Source organism: Abramis brama (genome assembly GCF_963993115.1).
Source record: "Abramis brama genome assembly, chromosome: 18".
Taxonomy (NCBI): domain Eukaryota; kingdom Metazoa; phylum Chordata; class Actinopteri; order Cypriniformes; family Leuciscidae; genus Abramis; species Abramis brama.
Window position 1 is genome coordinate 9,573,514 of NC_139980.1, and position 24,244 is coordinate 9,597,757.

The 24,244-nt window shown below is 37.9% G+C and overlaps 1 protein-coding gene across 4 annotated transcripts in view; it reads left to right on the forward strand.

The window, feature by feature from the left end:
- bach2b (BTB and CNC homology 1, basic leucine zipper transcription factor 2b) overlaps positions 1-24,244 on the forward strand; it is a 96,339-nt gene that overhangs the window by 65,694 nt on the left and 6,401 nt on the right. For all 4 annotated transcript variants that reach the window (XM_084091057.1, XM_084091059.1, XM_084091060.1 and 1 more), the window contains 2 exons: positions 2,252-2,506; positions 17,024-18,517. In XM_084091057.1, the coding sequence (XP_083947183.1) occupies positions 2,252-2,506; positions 17,024-18,517 (1,749 nt within the window). The remainder of the gene's footprint in view (positions 1-2,251; positions 2,507-17,023; positions 18,518-24,244) is intronic.

Consider the following 24,244-nt stretch of genomic DNA (forward strand, 5'->3'; position numbering starts at 1 on the left):
GAACATGTTGCACTTGGGGTGAAATCCGGTTCTGAATGCACAGTCACTGAATCATTTGCATTTTGTTTAGTTTCAGCATCTGAGAAAATAATGAAAATGTTAAACTGTGACAACACGTCGTAAACTGTCGTGAACAAGATACCGTACTCTTACATTTTTATTTTGTATATTTTTTTAACCATGTAATATTATTAGTGTTATTTGTGTTATTAAAGCAGGTCATGTGCCCATGGCAAGCTGAATTCATCTCAAGTCTCTAAAGTTACTTTTACCTAGGGTTTAGCATGGCACTGCATGGGGTAACAATTTCAAGCCCATCTCTCTCTTTCAATTCTTTCTAAATGAACGGATTTGTCTTGGCTGGTATATGTTCAGAGATCATGCACACCTTGCCAATACTGCAAATAAAATTCCTTGAGAGGATCTTAAGGTTGTGCTTTATGCTGAGGTCTGCTCCTGACTCGTCATATTCAATCTGCACTTATTCAAATCAGCTGCAGGGCGGAATGCTAATTTGAGGTTAGTGATATTCACTTGGCAGCCGGAAGGCAGCCGATCCGACGAGAATCCCCGCTCCCGGTCTGATGAGATTAAACGCGTCGGAGTCATTGTGAGGAGCGATTGTCGAAGGGTTCTGATACAGGACCTGAGGTACGGGGGCAGGACAGGTTTGTGTACACACAATTGATCCAGACTCCTGAGACACTTAAGTCCCTAATCACACATCCACCGGTTCAGCAGCTTTGATGGGTGAAATAAGGGGAAAGGAAAAGGAAAAAGAGCTCAAGGTAATCTTTGTGACTGGATGTCTGAAGATCACATGCGCCAGCATCTCTCTGTGTGCCTCCTACAAAAGAACCGATAGCAGAGACCCCACTGTTTTGACAGCTAAATCACCTTCCCCAGCTAATCTACCACTGTGTGTGCGCATAAGATCATTGTTTAAAGTGTGAATGTGAACCTGCTTACGTGGGGGTGTATGTTAAATGAGAGAGTGTGAATAGTGCGACAGCAGCTGATCCCCACACTGGTCGTGTGGGAGGGTTTGGGGCTTTGTTTTTGTGTGTGGTTGTGCGTTTGCTTTCTGTAGGTGGCATCTTTGAGGAGGTGGTCACGGTGAGATTGTTGAGCCTTGAAGCCAGAATGCAAAATTACCTTGAGAAAACAGGAACACTTTAAAATATGTTTCTGTTGATTAACATTAGTTAATGCATAGGTGTCATGAACTATCAATAAACAACCATTTCTACAGCACTGATTAATCTAGGAAAAATATTAATTAAATTTATATAACTGATTAAGTTTATACCATTGCTCATTGTTAATTTTTGTTAGTTCATGAAAACATATTAAAGTGCCCCATTATGCTTTTGCGAATATTACCTTTCTTGCAGTGTAATATAGCTGTTTGTGAATGTAAAATGTCTGCAAAGTTTTAAAGATCAAAATGCACAACAATTAAAGTTTTTGTATCCTAAAAGAAAAAATCAATTCTGAACTGCCGAAAAAACTCGTCAGTAATTAAAGTCTCACTTCACCTACATAACAATGTAACAAATTAGCATAATGCCAGCCTATGGTGTTCATTGGCTGCTCATGAACAATGTCTTCTTTGACCCGCCCTCTTACACTAGTTGTAGCTGAGGCCTGGAAGAGTTTGGTTCGTATTGTTGACATGTCAATACTCTTAGCCCTGCAAATTCCCTTTGAATGCATTTTAATTGATATGAAATAACTGACACCAATTTTGCTGCTCTCTGTGAATCAAGTGCTGAGGAATCGTATCGTATCGTTCCGGATACGTATCTTTTCGGATACGTGCTGTAAGCAGTAGACCACTCACAATAGGCTGGACTGTCTGACCAATCAGAGCAGAGTAGGCTCTCGGAAAAAGGGTTTAGAGAGACCGAATGTTAGATGCACAAATCACGACGGTCACTTACAAACTGCTTTCAAAAGATCAGAGGACTGTGTGCAAAGTAAACACAAACACTTCCATCGGTATTAGATAGTCACTTCAATAGTACACCTGTCTTTGATTTCATTGGCTTATGTCGCTTACACCAGATAAAACAACTTCAGATTTGAAATGTATTCCCTTTCTAGCTCATTTTCTCTCCAAAGCCTAATTTTACTCACTTTTAAAGAGTGTTAAATTTGGACCAGGTTCGGATGCATTGTGTTGCACTGCTGCGGTCATCTGGATGACATAAGTTGACCCCGCTATGTCTGTCTGTCTCTTTCTGCACAGGGTGTGAGCGGTATGTCCGTGGATGAGAAGTCTGAAGCTCCCATGTACGTGTATGAGTCGACGGTGCACTGTACCAACATCCTGCTGGGTCTGAATGAGCAGCGGAAGCAGGGCCTGCTCTGTGATGTGACCGTGCTGGTGGAGGGGAAGGAGTTCCGCGCGCACAGGGCTGTCCTAGCGGCCTGCAGCGAGTACTTCCTACAGGGGTTCGTCACCCAAACTGACAATGAACTGGTTCTCAGCATGCCAGAGGAGGTATGAATAAACACATCTACATTCACAGATTTATTATCATGCACATTAATGTTTTAATAATTTATTGTGCAAAAGTTCAGGGTCAGTAAGATTTTCCTTGTTTTTTTTATTCATTTTTATTCACCCAGAATGTATTAAATTTATCAAAAGTAACAGTAAAGACATTTATGTTACAAAATATTTATATTTTAAATGCTGTATATGCAGTATTTAAAACAGTTATTTTAATTGTATTAATATTTCACAATATTATTAAAAACATCACAAAAAAATCATACCGACCCCAAACTTTAGAACGGTAGTATATGTTATTGGTAAGCTTTTAAAAGTCTGATAGAAAAGTTATTGCTAGGAAAACAAAATCATGAAAAAATCAGCTTTTTTAATGTATAAGGTATAAAAATGGCTATATGATCACTATACTAGCTTTATACTGTACATAAATGAATGACTATAATTACCACTCATCACCTGTCTAACTACCATATGGCAGCAGCCATTATTTTCCCCATCTTTATGAGCAATAGCCATGTCTCTCCAACACGCACTCACGCACCTACATGAGCAGTAGTTTGTGTTCTCCCACAGCCCAAAGTGCACATTTAATGAACTAGCATCTATTGCATTAACCCTCCATCTCCACTCTCTGGTTCATGGATCCAAAATTAAGATGCAAAGTTTCTTGAAAGCAGAGCATTTGCATAACAAATGGATGCATTTATTATGGTTTCTGTTACATAGCACAGTAAGAACACAGTGTGATTTTAATGGGATGTACTTGATCCATATCCTCCTTTTAGCCTGTCAAGTACCTATTTAGTGTTTTAATGACATGTGCATACATTTAAAGTCCGTAACAACTGTTTTAAGAAAGATGTAGCCACAAAGGTGCTATAAAATAAAAATGTTTAATCAAGGTTGATTTTTCAAAGAAGCTAAAGTTTGCTTAAGCTAGCAAGCAGCTAGAAAACAATTCATGTAGCTATTGGTAAACAAAGTAAAACTTTTAAGATTTTATTCTCTAATACTGATAATAAGACTTAGTTTAGACACTAATTTCAGATTTAAAAAGTGACTGTAGTGACAAGCATTATTATTTTAGTTAGCAAACCGTGTGTTTCATTAGCATCCCACTGTCTCTGTCCTGACTGATGGCATACTTGCTGATTTACCACATTGATGGATAAGAGAATTAAATATTACAGAGTGCAACAGTCTGGTTCCGGAAGTAAAAATTCCATTCATTTTCTCTATAGGGGAATTCATTTTGAACAATAACTTGTTGAAGCCACCAGTCCACATTATTTGAAGTTATTTTTTAAATAAAATATTCAACATAGCAAATTCCTGGTAAAAAAAGAAAGAAAAAAAGCCTACATATTTGTGTGCATAAAATACATATTTTACAATAAACGTAAAATATATTGTTTCAGTATATAACTAATGTCTTAAATCAATAGTTTCTACATCATTTTTAATTTGACTTCATTGTACTTCAATTCAAAGTTTGTAATGTTGTGATTCACCATTTAACTGGCTTGTTTGGTTCATGACTTATAAAGCAGACTGTAGCAATCTATACCTCTAGATGTTTTAAAGCAATGTGATTGATTAATTTAATGAAATTTAACCATTAAAACTGTGATCCAAGCCCAGCACTGGACTCCAAGGGCATGCTGGGATTTTGCAATCGCAATGCACATAACCACAGAAATGCATGTACACACACACCCCTGCTTTCCAACTTTTGCAGTGATTGAGTTTTCCACAGGGGTGTTAATGTGACATAAGAACGCCTCCAGTGATGTATTCACACCTCTGCTCCTATATTCTCTCTCACATGCACATGCTCAGAAGTGGGACACTTGCAATGTGGTTTACGGTGGGCGTCGACCAGTGTTATTGTTAACAATTAACAATTGAAGTTTATTTTTGGTAACTGAGTACTGTGGAAGTAAAATAACATATAAATATTAGATAAACTTATACTTAAAAAAAACTTAAGTGAAAACTATAAATCTTGCCTTGACAACTAGCTGAAATAAATACGTTTGTTGAAGTACCAAAATGACTAAAACTGAAAAATACATTAAAGCCATGTAGAAATATTTTTTAAAAAACTAATAAAAATAACAAAATTACTATTACTGAAATATAAAAATAAAAGCCAATTTAAAATATGAATAAATAATATAATAAAATATATAAAACAGTAAAATAACAATGCCTATGACAACATTAGTGATGAGTATGTATTTATTATCTATAATGTGCCTGTCGAAGAGTATTAGCATGCCCCTGTTCTGTGATTGAGAAATGTTAAGAATTAGGAAGGAACATGTTAACAGGTTTTCCTGTGCAGAAATATAGAGTTAATACGATTTAATGGATTTCTAGAGACTTCCAGCTAATTGGAACATTTCTTTCATTCACATCTTGCCTCCTCCATCAATTATTCATAAGTCTCTCACTCTCATACTCAGGTGTGAGTGTGAACGAGGAGGGAATTGCGTCTTTCAAAGATTTAAAGAAAGAGTCTGAGGATTTAATAGAGTGCTTATCTTCGCCTCAGATGTGAGAGAAAATGTGTTACTGTCTCTTACTATTAATACAGGTAAATGTCATGCATACTCCAGATAAGATCAAAATACTGTTTGTTTTAAGGCTTTTTTCAATAGCACAGAAAATTGAGGAGCATTTCATATTTTGTAACAGAGCCTTCTGTATTCTTTTGTATAATAATGGATGATTTGTTTTGTCATGTTGATTCAAAGTCTGCAGCTCTTGAAAGACTCAGGCGGTGTATCTGCTGTGCCGTAAATATGTATAGACTTTGTGCTCCGTGTGTCGCACACATACGCCGCAGCATCCAGTGATTTCACCACAGCATTCAGGGTTTGCTGAACATCGCCCCCTACATGTCACATGAGGAAAGTGAAGGCAAAGAAAAATGGGGGGTTTAAGCTGCGGTGGGGGTGTGCTGGTGGGGTGGTTGATGAAAAAAAAAAATCCACTGCAGATGAAATGTGAAACAAAGAGCACTGCCACCTCCTTCTCTTCCCCTCTGCAACACCCCCCACATCCACCTCACCCCTCCCAGATGACCTTGTTATTGTTGAGTCGTGGGGACCGCATCGGGTTAGTGACATCATCTATGTTAGCCAGCGAATGTTGAGCACAGGGGGAGAGAGAGAGAGAGAGAGAGAGAGAGAGAGAGAGAGAGAGAGAGGGCTCTTAATCGGCTCTTTGTTGGGAATCAGATCATGAAGAGAGACAGAAAAACAGCTTCAACCCCCTACGGAGATGCAAAAAACCCTGTATTAGACTTCCAGGATTCCAATACGAAGAGATCCATGAAGAAATCACTGTCTGTACTTTCTGCCATGTCTTTACACAAAGAGATTTTCTTTGAAGCTTTTCAATGCCTAAAAAATGAATAATGCATAGGTTGTATTTTTACGTCTTGGGTGTGATTATCAGGTTAATATGCTTATTATGTCAGTAGTGGTTATTATTTGACTATCACAATAGAGGTTTTGCTTTGATGACGGTCTTGGATTCCCTCCAGCCACAGTCATTAGGAGACAAACCGCACATTAGATCAGTGGTTTTCTAATGGTTTCGCTCTTTTACAGATTTTATATTGGACAACTAATGGCAACCCGACACCGTACCAAAATAGTTTTTGAACAAAATTGACATTTGAATTCTATTAAAATTATCATGAACTGCATAAGGCACAACAACATGCAAAATTGTTAACATGACATAGGTTGAGGAAATCATTTACCAGTCTAACACATGGAATAAACACTGGGCCAAATATTTTCTTAGTATTAATTATTACCAATTGACATATGAATTTGCATCAAAACACCATAGAGTTTGATTGCTCTGCCTTTGATGTCTACATTAAAAGATAATGGAAGCTTTTTCTCCCCTTTTAAGTTGATAAGCCTACTTATTTTGCTATGCAAGCTTATTTGCATACATGATTACTTGCATTTTTTTATATATATACTTATGCAAGCAAATACATTAACACAGTAACAGCAAAAGGTGAACCACTCATAAAATGAATGGGAGAAGTTTTGTAGTTTTGGCAGTTGATTGGTTAAAATTTCTCCAATTTTATTGCAGATCTGAAATATATTGAAATTTAATCTTGGTAAACACTTTCAGAGATTTTGGTCTGCACTTGTATTGTAGTTAAAATGCAAATTAACAACATCAAAATAACTGTCAGTGGGTGTTACCAAGATGGCAATCTACCAGTTAGATATTCAGATGGGTGTGAATCGGTCTTATTAGCTGGCGCTTTAGCGGTTTGAGCGCTGTCAGCACCCTATGAATGGCCATTCGCCACATGATGAAACCGTACTTTAGGTCTTTCTCTGTCAGCTTATATCTCTTTTAGTTTGTTTTTCATCTGTGAATAAGACACAGTTCAGCATAAACAGTATTAAATGTGACTAATTTTCAAGGAAACTGATTCACTTCTCTGTTCCTCTATTATATTCCTTAATCATATAATTTGCCATACCAGTGTAACCTCTGCTGATTCAAGTGATTCTCTCTTCTGTATTATTTTGTGACACCACCCAGCTCATGTTTTCATCCCTGTTTCATCTCTGTCTGTCTTTTTTTTCCCCTCACTGCTCCTCTTGTGACTCATGCATTACTTTCGAGAGTTGTCTTAAAGCTGTCATGTAATAAAACCATCATTCAGTGCACTCCACGTCTTATTATGCACAGCTCTCTGGAATACTTAGTTCTGGTTGGTTAATCGCATCATCCAGTGGTCCAATATGTTCTTATATTTTTTAATATAGTGCAACAGTCGGGTTCCAGATGTAAACATCCCATTTATTTTGAATTGAACGTTAACTTACAAACCTTTTAAAAAAGACCTACTGTGAACTATGATTTTATGAACCATTGTTGAAGCCATCAGCCTGCATTATTTCAACTAATTTTTTAAACAGTCATTTAAACAGCAGAATTCCTGATGAAACACTGCATTACCCATAGTTCTGCAGAGAAATCTCCACCAATCACAAAACGACAGCAGAAGAACACTTTAGCGCCCACACACTCGCATGACGCACTGCAAATGCTATCAAACTATTTAAAGATTTGTAACTATTTAAAGATCTGTAAGTCTGTAAATTCTGTAAACCAGTAGTTTTATATTGCCCCATCATTTTAATTTGATTGTCATTTTAAAATGCTTCATGGATTGTAGTTCTTTCCCTCATTAAAACCATAAAGTACACAATGTTGTACCTTTTGTATTTTTGTCCAATTTTCAAATGATTTTTTTATTCATATCAGGTTTGTAATATTTTGATCACCTCATAGCTGGTTGGATGGGGCTTATAACTCTTTAACGAAGACTTTTTTAAAGCCCTATGGGAAAAAATAATGGGAAAATACTTCAATAACCAAATAATATCTTGTCGCACTGCAGATTTGCTCGCTCTTGTTTCATGCAGACGCTACTGGCGACATCATTCCTCTCATGGACATTCCTCCCAAATGACCTCAGAGGACTCCGTATTTACTATTACTGTTATGATTTTGCAGTGTTAGTCTAAAGCTCAAGATACTCCACTTGTCAGTGTCGCTACTTCTCGCAGAGCTGTTATACCGAATTGTTTTGTACATTGTAATGGACTACTTTGTTCTTAGCAGAAGCTTTTAGATAACATGCAGGTAATATTATACAATAAATTAAATTAAAATCAATGTTTTATGTCCACTTACGTATTTATTTGGCGAGTAGCTGTATAACAAGCAGGATAATGTACAGTCATTAGCCCATCATTAGAGAGAGCCTCCTCGTGTACAACATCCCTTCTACCTGTTTTCCATTTTCTGTTTTTCGCAGAGTACAATTTATTTTAATGCAGTCCTTCAGAGCTTGATTGGACTTGACTATTGATGTATTCCAGTGTGTGTGTGTGCATAATCGAGTCCCGCAGCTGTGCACTGCAGCTGTGTCACTGTGATTCAGCATTGCTTTAGACAGCCAGTGTCGGTTTGTGTCTATGTTTATGTATGTCTGTCTCGGGTAGTCTGATTCAGCACTAGTCTGTACAGCGACCTCAAACCACCTCCTGTTATAAAGTTTACAGTCCTCCACATGGAGCCACTTGTGAACAGCAACCACATGAAATTCAGCACCATTGCAACACTCTCAAACCAAAATATATATACACACACACAATCACTGCAAAATACACATTCATCAAAACACATAACTAATCACAACCCCTACTAGATTGAATTGCAAAATATCCTCATTCCTCAAAACCTGAAGGGCCTTCCTTCTGAAGGGGGTCGTTCCATTTCGTCTTGGAAAAGAGATTTCCTTCTCTTAAAAGGGTCCTATTATGCTTTTTCCACTTAATCAACTTTAGTTAGTGTGCAATGTTGCCATCACAGGTATAAATTGTACATTTTAACATATATTCGTACATAATTGTAAACGTTAAAGGGATAGTTCACTTTAAAATGAAAATTCTGTCATCCTTTACTCACCAAACAGTTAACTGGAACCATTGACTTCCATAGTAGGAAAAAAAAATACTATGGAAGTCAATGGTTCCAGTTAACTGTTTGGTTACTGACATTCTTCAAAATATCTTCCTTTGTGTTCAGCAGAAGAAAGAAATTCATACAGGTTTGAAACAACTTGAGGGTGAGTAAATGATGACAGAATTTTCATTTTAAAGTGAACTATCCCTTTAACATATATTCAAATAGAAAACTTTTTTTTTAAAGGCAGCGGCTATTTACACTAAGTGCAAATAGCAATAGATGCTATTTACACTAAGAGAAAATAGCATATTTTACAAATAGTAAGTAGCCTACAAATAGTGATAGCTGTTATTTACACTAGGTGCAAGTAGCAATAGATTCTAATTACACTAAGTGAAAACAGCGATAGATTCTATTTACACTATGTAAAAAAAGCAGTATTTTCTTTGCAATAAGTGGAAATAGTAGTTAGATGATATTTATACTCATAAATAGTGGCAGATACTATTTGCACCTCCTTGTTGTTGTAGCATTAAACGGTATGCAATAATTATATTAAAATATTTATTTATTAAAATTATTAAATGGATGCCGCCTTATTGGGACAATAAAGCCCACCCTAAACCTACCCCTACCCCTAACCTATAAACACACGTTGGACACTTTATTTCCACTTTTCGAATATTTTCTTAATTTTTTTATTTAAAATAATAAATGCCTTTCCGATCTGATATGTGATGGGAAAAGTGAAGTAGAGCGAATTCCTCAAAAAGTGGATTCGAACCTCGAGATGATTTGCATCAAAATTTTCTGCCACGCGCCTTACCCCTACACAATCTAGTGTCTTCTGTAATTTTGTCTGCCCCAACCAGACGTCAGTAGGTGAAGTTAGTGTAAATAGCATTTGCCAACAAGATGGGCTATTTGCACTTAGTGGCAATTGTAATAATACATAAACTAATATATACAACTAAGTTGTATAAATTAATGTAAGCTAAATATATTATGAATGAAAATGAATTAACAATAAACAATAGTATATTTATTAAATTATTTATAGTAATTGATCTAACCTAAATTAATACAAGTATAAATATGTATTGTTAATTGTTAGTGCATGGTACACCTAATGCATTTTTTTTTATAAATTTAACCTTTTTCTAAAATGTTGCCAGCCATCGTTTATTGGTTTACTTTTACATGTTCTTTGTATTTTTGTAGAATTATATTTTTATGCTTGTTTTTGCTACTGAACTTTTATAACTAAATTTCTGTGCTGCTAGCATCACAATACTAATTTTACTGTTTCCAAACAGATTTCTCAAACACACCCCCCTGTTGGTTATTAGTTGGACCACATCATATACAGAAAATGTCACATTTGAGAGAAAGGCTAAATGTTTAACAGGTGTTACGGTTAATTGGTGATGTACACAAACGTAGTGAGAGGCTTTTGAGCAGGTCAGGACCTGGCTGGGACGGTCGAGGGGTAATCCTGAGGGATAGAGCAGGTCAGAGAGGAAATAACAGACTACATAAATGCCATCACGAGACTATCACACATTTGCAGCCTATCATGCAGATGGAGGGAGATCTGTCTTCTATCACAGCCGGGGGAGGTTGGGCTGCGAGGGAAAGCCAAAAAGAGAGGAAGTCCGTCTGTTAAATGGAAGTCTCAGTAAGAAGAGAAATAATCGAGAACAGGGAAACAAGAGTGAAAGAGTCTTAAAGGCCAAAAGACACAGCGATGTCTAGCTTTTAAAGACAGAGAGGTCATGTCCTTTTCTCTGTCTGGTTGTGTATCGTAAACCTCATTTTGAGAGGATTATCCAGTAGAGTATCTGATTTAATCCATCGCACTATAAGGGAGGGCTAACTCTAAATCTGTCAAGTGTTTACCGTCTGCTTGTGACTTTGTGTGTGTGTACGTGTCTGAGATGTTATACAGTGGACACAAAATGAATTTAGGCACCTTAGACACACATAAAATCTGTATCTGTATCTTAGCTATTTTTCCAATTACTTTTAACCAACTGAAATGGTGTGTGTGTGTCTGTCTCTACGTGTGTGTTTGTGTGTGTGTGTTAGTGTTTGTGTTTTTCTTGGTAAACCCTACTTTATGGGGACCATCAGGATAGTAATGCCAGAAATGTTTGACCTTAGCATTTTTTTTATTTTTATTTTCTGTGAAGGTTGTGTTTAGGGGTATAGAGTTAGGAGATATATACAGCTTGTATACTATAAAAATCATTATATCTATGGAAAGTTCCCATAAAACGTAAAAAACTCAACGTGTGTGAGAGAGAGAGAATTATAATTAGCTGTTTGTGGGTCACTGATGTAAAAGATGTCCACAATAAACAAAATAGCGTAAGGAAGCGAAATTGAAAGGAAAGACTTTTTTAAAAATTAAAATTAATGAAAATGTTCCTTTAAATTAACTTCTTAGAAATGAATTGTTCATGTCTTTTCTATCAAAGTATCATGTCCTGTTCTTTCTGCATGTTGTTCACATAATTGTGATTATGTGGACAAAACCTTTCAAAAAAAAAAAAAAAAAATATATATATATAATATTAAAAATAATAGTAATAATAAAACGTTATGCCGAATTTTTATTTTGAAGAATTTTATTATATTACTGAGGTTGTTTTTCTTCATTATGATATCAGGACAGTCATATCACCCTGGCATTTTGTATTTTATGCCTCAAAAAAGAAATACAAGCTCATCATAAAAGAGGAGTATTCACATCACATCAATGTAATTAATAGTTAAACCAAAAAAAAAGAGCATTGAGCCTTACATTATCCTTTCATTTTTTATTTTTTTTTACATTTTCTTACTTTTTATGCAGCATTAAAATTCTATTACATCTTATTACATGTGGTTTTTGTGGCATATTTGAAGGTCTGTGTTTCAAAGCCTACTGAACTGCCTTGCTCAATTTAGCGTTCGAACGTTCAAATTGCCTATAATGATGGCTAAAAATGCTGTCTCAGTAGGTTCTAAAGCACAGTCAATAAATGCCCTTACCGTAGCCCCGCATGTTCCAGTTCAGCGTGAGCCGTGACTTTGTGCTGCACCGCGGCTCATTTGATTGTGTCTGCATGTGGAGTTTAATGTCAGGTTAGTCAGCAGATTTCATATCGCAGGCGCCCCGTCTTCAGTAGAGGTTTTGTATTTTTTCAGACACCCTGTACACCCTGCATTCGGATCTTTGCCTCATTAACATTCATGACATGCAGGAATTTGGCGGAGCAAATTTACATAAATTAGCCGTCTCTGCTACTGAGAGGGGAAAGGCAGAATATCAAAGAGAGAGGGAATGAATGAACGAAAGGGCAGGTGTGATGGGGTTTATAGCATTCTGCAACCTTTTCATGGAAGGAAACGCTTGGCACAATTCCCGAATAGTCAGGAGTTGTCAGGATATATGATACACAATTCATGTAATTTCCTGCTTTGTAACAATATGACCCTTTTGAGGCCCAGTGAGGGAGAATAGTCTGTAGTCGGAATTAGCATAAATGTCCCAGATCTGTCGTGGAGATAAATTTGCTCCTTTGTCTGTTTCCCACATAATAAATGTTGTTAACAGGTCCAGTGGCTCATATGTCAAAGTCAGTCTCTTAATGAGCTGCAATTGTGCTTTATTTTTCCTCTTCTGTGAGCACATTTTATCTTCTCTTTTGTTGTTTGTATTCGTAGTGCTACGCGGCTGAAGTGATAGTTCACCCAAAAATAAAATTTGTGTCATCATTTACTCAACCTCATGTCAGAATTGTGAACAAAATCATTTTTAATAAATCGGTTGTTTCAATTCACAAACCTTTCTGAATGTTTTTTTCATGAATGATAATTCAAACTGAACCAGTTTTTAAGTTCAACTCACCAACTCGATGGTCCATTCACAACGGTTAACAGCTCACTGAAGGGAAAGATTGTCTTAACAAAACAGACTAAATGTTTGTCTATTTTAATAGTGACATGAGGGCGAGTAAATAACGAATGAATTTTTATTTCTTAGGTGTTATACCTTTAAGCCTTTGTCTCAGACCATATCACCCATCCCATTTTAATTCTAACCCCTCCACCTTTTTATTCCTTCTCTTTTTCATTCTCTCACTCCCTTTCCATCCATTTTGCCTTTCTTCTTTCTTTTTGTCCACACCCCTCATCTCTCTTTTCATCAGGCTGATGGTGTGTGTCGTAGAAACACTTGTAGTAGCAGTCACAGATGGTGCAGCCGATGCTGCTGATGTCAGCTGAAAAACACATTTCAGCACTTTTTCCCCCAGCAGAGAGAGCTGTTTGTCAGCCGTAGCCTCTCCATACCTTCACACCCCCAACATCACTGTCTCTCTCCACTTTCAATCACAACCTGGAATGTCCAATTGGATCTGAGCCCATTAGAGAGCACTACAGCTGCATAGCTTGAATATACAAATGTAGGAATTTTTCCGCTTTTTGATGATGATCAATATATTTTCTAATTATTTATGTATTTGTTCCTTTTTTTTTTTAGCCAAGGACATTTAAAATGTAACAAAAACAGCAAAAATTAACACTAAAGGATGAATAAATTAACACTAGGAAGAATACCGAATCAGTTTCAGTTAAATGCTCCAATATAACAACAGCAATATTCAGCTAAATTTTTACTGAAACATTTTAATATATGAAAATTTCTATGCAGAGAAACGTTAATTTAAATGTTTCATTTAAACAGTTCATTCAAAAACAATTTGAACTGATTCTTGGAAATGAATCGAACTCTAATTGCTGCTGAATCTTAAATCAGAGACGTGATTAAAACATTGAAAATAACGGAAAGAAGAATTGCATCAAAATCATCTGTAATGTTTAATTTTTATATCTCCAGCTGAATTATCATGAATATATTGTGAATATTCACTAATTTAAGGATCTTGATTGATAAGGCTGCACTGACTGCTTTAACCATTAAAGAAATCCACTGTATGATTGAATGAAATCTCTCCCTCTTTCTGGTTCCTCTTTTCTCTCCTAAGTGGACACACTTCCTATCAAAGAGCCATGATCATCCCATTCACACACATGCACACTCTACATGCCATCCTCCCCCACACCCATACACACTGTACACGCACATACAATACACACTAGCACACACCATCCCCCACAAAGATTACGAGTCAGCAGCTTCCTCTCAGCAGTGACTGATTGGCGCTGTTGTATTGCTAGCAGGCAGATGAGCCTCTCTCTCTCTCTCTCTCTCTCTCTCTCTCTCTCTCTCTCTCCTCTCCCTCTCTCTCTCTCTCTCTCTCTGTACTATAATGCGTCTACTGGACACAGACAGCCCCGGATGACTCAGAGTATAGTCATCAGTTTTGTTTGTGTGCATATTTTGTGGATGCTTTAGAATAGGATGAGTATCTCTGAAGGAGATGGAAAATAAGTGAGATCTATCCATTCTAATCCTTTCTTAAGATTTGATATGTTCTTCATTCTGCTCTTTGTAGAATGGAAGTCTATACTTTGAAGATTATCATACATCAGTATACATATCTCTGGAAAGCATTTCACAGTCAAATGTTTTGTATAATGACAACCAGTTTACTGTTTTCCCTGGCAACCAATCTCCTATAACTGTGCTTGTTTCATGTCTTTGTATCATTCTGCTGTATCTTTCTTCTCACATAGAGCAATAATTTTGACTCAAATCAGTGTTTCATGAGCATTTATTTATTTATTTGCAAAAAAGCCATATAATAAGGAGGATAATGTACAGTCCAGCTGATCATTATTACAAAAAAAATCCCTTCAGAAAGATTCTGATCAACCTGTCTGGGTTTATTTTGAGTTATGTTAGAGGAGAGAAAATATTTCTTACTTTGTCTCTATTTCAAATTTACATTTAAGATTAAAGTTTCAAAATAGAACCAAAGCCAAAAGTTTTACACCGTGCTTGTTCTGCTTTTCAGACACTGGTATTTCCTTCTCAAAATATACAGATATAGTTGATTATTAATACAGTTAACATTCAAATGTGTGGGGGGGGTTTAGACTTAACTGAACTATTGCATTTCCTAAAAAGGTTTTACAGGAAAGAAGGCTTGAAATGGTACTGCAGAATTCTTGGAATGTGCACTTTTGTGTTTGACTTTGCTATAATCAAGAAGACGTCAGTTTGCTTAATCAGGAGTCTGTATGTTGTGTGTCTAATTTGTTTCTCATTCCCCACACTATAGTAATCAGCTGTGTTTCAACTCATTGTAATACAGGGTTTCTCAAACTCGGTCCTGGATGGCCACTGTCCTGCACAGTTTAGCTCCAACCCTGATCAAACACACCTGAGCAAGCTAATCAATGTCTTCAGGATCACTAGAAACTCACAGCTAGGTGTGTTTGATCAGGGTTGGAGCTAAACTGTGCAGGACAGTGGCCCTCCAGGACAGAGTTTGAGAAACCCTGTTGTAACAGAAAAAGCCCTTTTAACCTCAGACTTGGGTTTTCCCTCCGTGCCTTGGACCTGACTCTAAATACAATCCCCATGTTTTTTTCCACATGGAAAAATCTACTAAACAAATTCTATGGTTCTGGTTTTATAGTAGGAAAGAGATAATCTGCACTCCCTTCTAACCACACAAAAAAAAAATCTGATGACAACATCTATGAAGAGTTAGCAGTTTGTCCCTATCAACAGAAGAAACAAACTCATAGTAAACAGTGTCTTGTCCTCATTCATTGAACATAAAGTGTTGATCTCATTCCCTCCCATCTATGAGCACAAGTTCACTTGTGCTGTTGAGCACTTTACGTAATTGAGGGAGAAGAGAGAGCGCTTTGTGGACTGAACAATGCTGACCCAGATCAAAGTCCAGCCATTGTAATGTGTCTGAGAACGAAGAACACAACACCTACATCGATGTCTGTCCATGACATTTTGACTCCAGCATAGCACAGGCAGAGTCTGACTCACTGTCAGAGAAAGAACACAATTTGAATAGCTGTTTTGGCATCTAAAGCTCTTGTGAAATGATTTACTCAGCTGCCACAAAAAGAAGTCTTAAATTATCTTAATTCGGAGGCTTTTCTCTGCAAATATTGATAAATATGATAGTTTGCTAGTTAATTAGTAGTTTGTTATTACGCAATTACTAGTTAATGGTTTGATTTATTAATTAGCAGCATTCCATTCAAATTCTTTATTTGATTGACAGCTATAGTTTACAGGTGAGACTAGAGAGTTATAGAACCTATGTTTACAGGTTCCACAAGTTGCTTCACACCTGTGAAAAGAAAACCTGTGAGCTTGGGTTATTATTTTTTCCTTGTTTAGATTCACTTACTCATATGCCCTTACAGCGCAAATACCACAGTGGGCCAGCCAAGCTTTTGCAGGCTCAGGCATTTACCTAATTATCTAGCATTAGGTCAAATGGAAAGCTTCCATATCTGTCTGTGTCTGTCTCTCTCTTTCTCACTCTCTCTCTCTCTCTCTCTCTCTCTCTCTCTCTCTCTCTCTCTCTCTCTCTCTCAGCAAGCTCAGGATGGCTGTAGTAGGGATAAGCTGTAAGAGTCCTAGAGCCTATTAGGCTTTAAGGTGCCTTACCTGAGGGATTGAAGTGAAATTATGTTTACAAACCTGCATGCTTCTACCTGTTGCTGCAATATCATTTGCAACAAACAGGGGGCCAAGCTGAACCTACAGGGCTGACTTGAGCAGAGAGTGGAATGTCAGATGTCTTTGATACATAAATGAGGCTGGTCTCTTGACCTTACTGCCAGACTCCACCCTTTCACTTTTTATTTCCCGCTGTATAGAACGTTCGGTGCTGACCTGATAAAAGATTAACTGGCACTTTACAGTGTTTGTTTACGGTCATTTGACCTGTCTAGTTCTCTCAACACACTCCAAGTGCCTTGAACAATAGCAGTGCTGATGGTAACATTGGCAATTTCCCGTTTTTTCTGTGTGTGTGTCCGCAGGTCAGTGCCCGGGGATTCGCTCCATTGTTACAGTTTGCCTATACGGCTAAGCTGCTGCTCAGCAGAGAAAACATCCAGGAGGTCATGCGCTGTGCCGAATTCCTGCGCATTCACAACCTGGAAGACTCCTGCTTTCGCTTCCTGGAAGCCCAACTGCGCAGCGAGGAGGATGGCCTGCTCCTGTGTCGCAAGATGGCGCCTGAGAGCAATCACTCGGAGGATGAGAGCATGCAACCTGAGTTGCTGACAACAACGACAACTGCAGTGACCCTGTCCGGTTCGCCACGCTCTCGTCGTTGTGCAGAGACCCTGAACTCCTTGCGGCGACCAGACCATGAGCAGCTGGTGGCAACGGAAGATTTCGCTGATGGGCTGATGGACTTTGAGCGACACGGCACCTCAGACCTGCCACGATGCCCTAAGTACAGGAAGTACCAGTGGGCATGCAACAAGCACAATAACGACGCCTCCTCACACACCAGTACCTCAGGTTTTCCAAGCACATTCAAGGAGATGAGCAGGCCAGCAGTGATGCAAATCAAGCAGGAGCCACGCAGCGAGGAAGAGTCCATCTCGCTTTGCCTGTCAGGGGACGAGCAGGACGGAGGTGAAAAGGACGGTGTGGCTGAGATGGAGCTGGATGATTCCATCGCAGTGGACCAACCAAAAGGCAGCAACAAGTCACCGACCTGCCTAAGAACTATTTTCAGTAAGGACCTGCCTAGCACACCCCAGCAGCTTTTTGTTAACAGACTCATCAATGCCCAGGATAAAGGAACCACTCAGGCAGACCACAAAAAAGACTACAGGCCTTCGCTTGGCAATGAGCTTGGCATGCCTGTGGCGTTCCCCAAAGACGCTGATGGTTTCCCGCCAGGGCTTTCGTTGAAGTCGGGTTCATGCGATGGTGTGTGCAAGCAAGAGGTGGAGCTGGACCGCCGCAGTGTCATTTTCCCCCCAGGGGCCTGTGACCGACTGGGTACTCCCACCCACTCCCATCCCAGCGGAAACTCATTGGAGAAGGAGCTCTCAGAACACATGCCAAAGGGATTGTGGGCCGGCGCCAGCCAGTCCCTCCCCAGCTCCCAGACCTACTCCCCCAGCACCATAGCCAGTGACCCGCCCCTGCTTTGCCGCCAAAGGCCCAATACCAGCTGCCCAGTGCCAATCAAGGTATGCTCTCGATCGCCCCCTTCAGAGACCCGCACCCGGACCTCCAGTTCCTGTTCTTCGTATTCTTATGCTGAGGACGGGAGCGGCGGGTCCCCCTGCAGCCTTCCACAGTTTGAGTTTTCATCCTCGCCTTGCCCCAATGCGACACGGTGTCTCACCACTGACCCGCAGGAGGCAGGCGGTGGGACAGATGCTCTCTTCACACGGGTGCGGCCAAAGATAAAGTGTGAGCAGTCGTATGGAACCAATTCCAGTGATGAGTCAGGGTCCTTTTCGGAGGGGGACAGTGAATCATGTCATGCTCGAGAGCAAGGCCCTGAGGTGAGTCTTACCAATTTCTCTCTCATGTGTTTACCTGTTGTCTATTAATTCCTTCCAAAAACACACTTTGCATCTCATACCCTAGCGTTCATTCATGCAGGAACCAATTAGATGTGCACGCTGCCCTTATGCTATTAGAGACTTTCCCTTTGACTTTCACTGATTCACTGAATAGAGCTGCTGACTGCTTATGGACCAATGAACACTGTAATAATTTTCATGTCTGGGCTGACATAAACAGAATAACTGCAATGATATTACTTTGACCTTTTGTGTGTTGTCTAGGGAAGACTAATGTAGTAGTATACAGCAGAGAGGAGCAAACTCAATTTGACAATAAAGTCTGGATTCCTGTTGTGTAAAGAGAAAACACAGTAACTACACACTTTATCAAAATTGAGCTAAGCCTGGAATCGGGTCTCCCAGATTATGACCTGTCCTGTAACAGAAGTGCTTGGCTTACCTCTGCTCAGATTCTGAGAAAGTGTTAAAGGATAGTTCACCTAAGGTTTTTGGGTGAACCATCCCTTTAAAACCGTTCAAATCAAAATTCAGACAAAACATTTAAAACCATTTTTCTCAAGTCTCATTGTTTTTCCCTTTCGTATGGCAGTGTTCAATGCAACAGAAAGGAGCATTGAAAATTAAAAGTAAAACTGGGCAAAATAGGGCAGTTAAGAATATGTCAACAATATAGCCCAATGCAAAACAGCAATGTACACTGTAGCAGAGTAATATTGAATATGAAACTTCAGTTATATGTTGCTCACATACCATATTACTAATAAGGGGGTGTGAGTCTGCTCTGTGCTGTGATTGGTTAATACTAAGCAATGATTCACAGCCTCATCCTCTGAACATGTTAAAGAGAGATAGAGAGGAGAAAAGAGAGCCAGAGCACATGTGCCTACACCAAGCCCCAGTGCTTCCTAAGCTCAAGGCACACGATGCTTCTTTCTAAAGAAATTCCCCTTTAATGGTGAGTGGCACAGTCACACACTATTCTTCATTTTGTCAAAGGTTTGGTTGATCAGTCAAACATTTTATTTATTAGCATGATCCATGAATCCCCTGCTGGTAGATGCTGGGTGCAGAAATCTGTCTATGCAGAAAAGATTTTCTCCATTGACAGCCATTCAAAGTTTGCTGTATATTCTGTTTTTTTTGTTTTGTTTTTTTGCAAACATAATTTACAGTGTAGTTCAGATAGCATACAGTGCTGGTCAGAATTATTTGCCCCCTTGGTAAATATGATCAGAGATGGCTGTAAAAAATAAATCTGCATTGTTAATCCTTTTGATATTTTATTTAAAAAAAATGCAAAAATCAAACCTTTTATTGAAGTAAAATAATTGAAAGTGGGGGGAAAATCACATTATGAAATAAATGTTTTTCTCCAAAACATGTTGGGAACAATTATTTTCCCCCTTTTTATAAATACTTAAATACTTTTTGCAACCTCCTTTTTCCAAGATAACAGCTCTGAGTCTTCTCCTATAATGCCTGATGAGTTTGGAGAACACCTGACAAGAGATCAGAGACCATTCCTCCATACAGAATCTCTCCAGATCCTTCAGATTCCCAGATCCATGCTGGCGCTTCTTCTCTTCAGTTCAGCCCACTTATTTTCTATAGGGTTCAGGTCAGGGACTGGGATGGCCATTGCAGATGCTTGGTTTTGTGCTCAGTGACACATTTTTGTTTTGATTTTGATGTTTGTATTTGGATCACTGTCCTGTTGGAAGATCCAAACATGGCCCATTATAAGATTTCTAGCAGAGGTTGTCAGGTTTTGATTTTTTATCTGTTGGTATTTGATCAAATCCATGATGCTATGTATCTGAACAAGATGTCCAGGACCTCTGGCAGAAAATTAGGCCCACAGCATTAAAGATACAGCAGAGTATTTCATTTTACACATGGGGTACTTTTTTATCCCTGTGTGCACCAAAATCTTGTAATGGGCCATATTTGGATCTTCCAACAGGACAGGTGCTTTTTACAGCCATCTTTGATCATATTTACCAAGGGGGCAAATAATTCTGACCAGCACTGTATATGTTCTCTTGACACAAAATAAACAAAGCAAAATTATTAATAAGGGAGATGTAGAAAAAAATAGTTTTATTCATCTAAATGGCAGTCAGTAAATGAGTGTCTGTTACTGATAGTTGCAATATCACTGAAAGGTGAGACACTGATAGAAAAGAGTTTAAATGTAGAGATTTAGAATGAAGAGAAAGAATGGATAAACACAAGTGAAGCTGCTGTTTGAGCTGAATGCAAGTTGAGTTTCACTTGGGATGCTGTATATTTTAAAAGAGCAAATAACTATAAAGGAGACGGAGAGATCATGTTTCAAGATTGGGGGTGAGACCTTTAGAAATGCATGTGGGGGCCTTGATGGAGAAAATGGTTTGTTGCCATGGTAACACAGAGCACTCAGGAACGAATTGGCTAGTTTTCAGCATTTTGTGCATTGTTTCCGTTTTGTTTGTAAAAGACTTGAGACACACTGCACCCGACCTGAAAAAGTCGGCCTCAAAGTATTTGCCCTCCCCACACACTCACAGTGCATCTGACTCTTCATTTGACTTTTCAATGGAGCTTTGTATTTCAACTAGTTTACCTTTCTTTCCAGTTTTGATTTAGAAACAGACACAAAATCACTTAAGGATTCCTGACTTCACTAAATGGATTCATTTAAAGTACAACAGGGTTGGAATTGCATCTACAGATGTTCAAAATGAGGGTCAAGATCTCCGATAGCTGCTGAAGTTGAAAGCTCTCATGTCAATCTAGTATCTGATACTCTTTCACTACAGCTTTCACTCTTCTTCTCAGTTGCATTCTTATTGTTGTTCATTTTCTCATCAACACTTAACCATTTCTGTGAAGCTGAGCTGCCGAAAGTCTGAGAAAAGGACTTAAAATCTCCCTTTTTCTATTCAGAAACTTCATCTCGAGGGCAAATGCTACCTTTCATATATGCTTTTCATATACTTGATATGCCTTTTTTTTTTTTTTAGTATGGGCACTTAGTCCACTAGTCCTGGGTCTAGGTTTTTTTTTTGTTTGTTTTTTTTTTTTTACCCAAGTGTAAAAATGTTTTGATCACAAATAAAGTAAAAAACACTAATATTGTAAATTATTATTACAATTTAATATAAATGTTTTCTATTTTATTATATTTTAAAACATATTTTATTCCTGTGATAGCAAAGCTGAATTTATATGACTAGGATGAAGTCATGCATATGACTAGGATATTGGTTGTTTATTAGTACTTATAAAGCACATAATAACACTTTATTCTGCATGACCATATTCTACATCCCTTAATCCTATTCAATACCTAAACTTAACAACTACCTTACTAACTATTAATAAGCAGTAATTAAAAGTTTATTGAGACAAAAGTCGTAGTTAATAGTTAGTTAATACTGAGAATTTGGACCCTAAACTAAAGTGTGAAATGATTTGCTATTCAAGTAATATTTTTTATTATTATCAATGTTGAAAACAGTTGCTGCTTAATATTTTTGTGAAAACCATGATATATATTTCAAAAGAACAGCTTTTATTTGAATCAGAAATCTTTTGTAACATTATAAATGTCTTTACTGTCATTCTGACCCCAATCTTTTGAATGGTAGTCTATAACAAAAAGAAAATGGTTGATTTTTAATCATGCTTAACTTAAAGAAATTCCCATCTCTCTCTCTCTCTCTCTCTCTCTCTCTCTCTTAGTGATATGCAATACAAACACACAGACTTGTCAGACAGTCCTTTGTTGCACAGCAAATGGCACGTAAGAGAAAGAGCATGAGAGAGCGAGAGAGAGGGAGAGGAGCAGCACACAAAGAGGGAAATACAATCTCAAAAATAGCTTCAGCCTGCTGCTTGAAACAATGAATTCAAAGGAGGAAGGAAGTTGTTAAACTGTAGGCTAATCATAGCACTAGTGTAGTCCTTCTAGGTCAGTCTAGATACTGAAGTCAGGTCTTTGAACTTTGAACTCTCTTTTTCATGAGTCATATACAGTATCACTTACCCTCTGTGACCAGCATATATTCAAACAGGAAGAGATCAGGTCCAAGAATATTGCCATATCATTTGATTTGTCCTTACTTTAACCTGTTTCACACACAATAATACTTACTGTTTGAAGCCGACTTGACACCTCTGGAAGATACTGGAGGACTGAAGTCTTACTCACTCTGACAGTAACCTGAAGATTTCACTGCAGACTGACCGGAGAGATTTCACTTGTGGGGGCAAAGAAAGGTCCTGAAGTAAAAAATAACAATGCCCTACTGAGGACAGTTATCAAATCTTGAGATCTTTGAGAAGATTTATCTACCATTTTCTTTACGCTTTAGTCATTCGGTTACACTGGGTGAAGTATTGATCTTGGAGTGAGTGGGTGTGATCAGAAAAGCCCACAGACGAAAATCTCACTCTCAGTTCTTCATTTTCATTCTTAAAAATCACGGTGCAAGAAGCATTAACCCTTTAATGAAGCCGCCCTGCATCGCAGGAAGTGAAGAGTGAAGTCAGAACCATTTCTGTTCCTCTCATTCCGACTTTAAAAGCCAAGCCGCTCTCTCAATATGAGCCGATTGTGGTCTACAAATTATTCGTCAGACGTCGCATTGGTGAGGTGTAAAACCGCACTATTGAAATATGTTCAAGGTGAAAGCTTGAAATATTATGAACGCTCACTGTTTGCTTGTAGAAGTAGACGTGGATATCACGTAGAGTGCAGTTTGCAGTTATGCCAATTCTATTATATATATATGTGTATAAATATACTGTATATATAATAGAATTGGCATTATATACATTATCGTTCAAAAATTTGGGGTCATTAAGAGTTTTCACAAAAATATTAAGCAGCACAACTACTTTATTTTACAGTCCTGTTTCGCATGAACATACTAAATCCACATTTTTATATGCGTTTTGAGAGCCTGATTACAAAAACAAAAGTCTCACCATTAAAATCCATGTCCACACAATTATATAATGTTCTCATTATAATTTTATGTAGCTTGAAGACCTGCATGCAAACCATTTTTTCATATTTCAAGCAATTCAAAACCATCATGACGAACAGTGCGCATCTGAAGTGTCTCAGCTGAAGGAAATAATCCATTATTTATCGGCTTTAATATATCGGCCAATTTTTTTGGGGGTCAATAACGATAACATTAAAAATTAACATATCGTGCATCCCTAATTATATTATGTTTCTTCTTCAGTTCCTTAGAAAAAAATCAATCAAAAAGATTGTAAATATAGGATATACAATTATTATTGATATTGCTCATATAATGTGATCTTGGAATAACTGTTGAATAAGAAATGTTTTTAGTTTACATTAAAATTTTTGACATTAATTGCCAACTTTGGTATCTTGGGAAATCCGAGCACAGTTTGAGACCTCCTCTGAAACTGCATTATTGGAATCATGATTTTTAGAAAAAAAAATGTGAGAAGCTGATTTAAGAGATTTAACTCTCCATTTGCTCACCATTTAATCTCATTGCCGTCTAAGAGAAAGGATGGTGCTTTTTACTCCAGATGTGTCGCATTAGGAATTTACCACTGACCTAGACAGGCATTCATACAGGCCATTTATCTTAGGTGTACACATCCCGCACAAGCACACTTTGGTCCTGATGGGAATGAAGCCCCATGGTGACCACAGACAGGCCCATCACT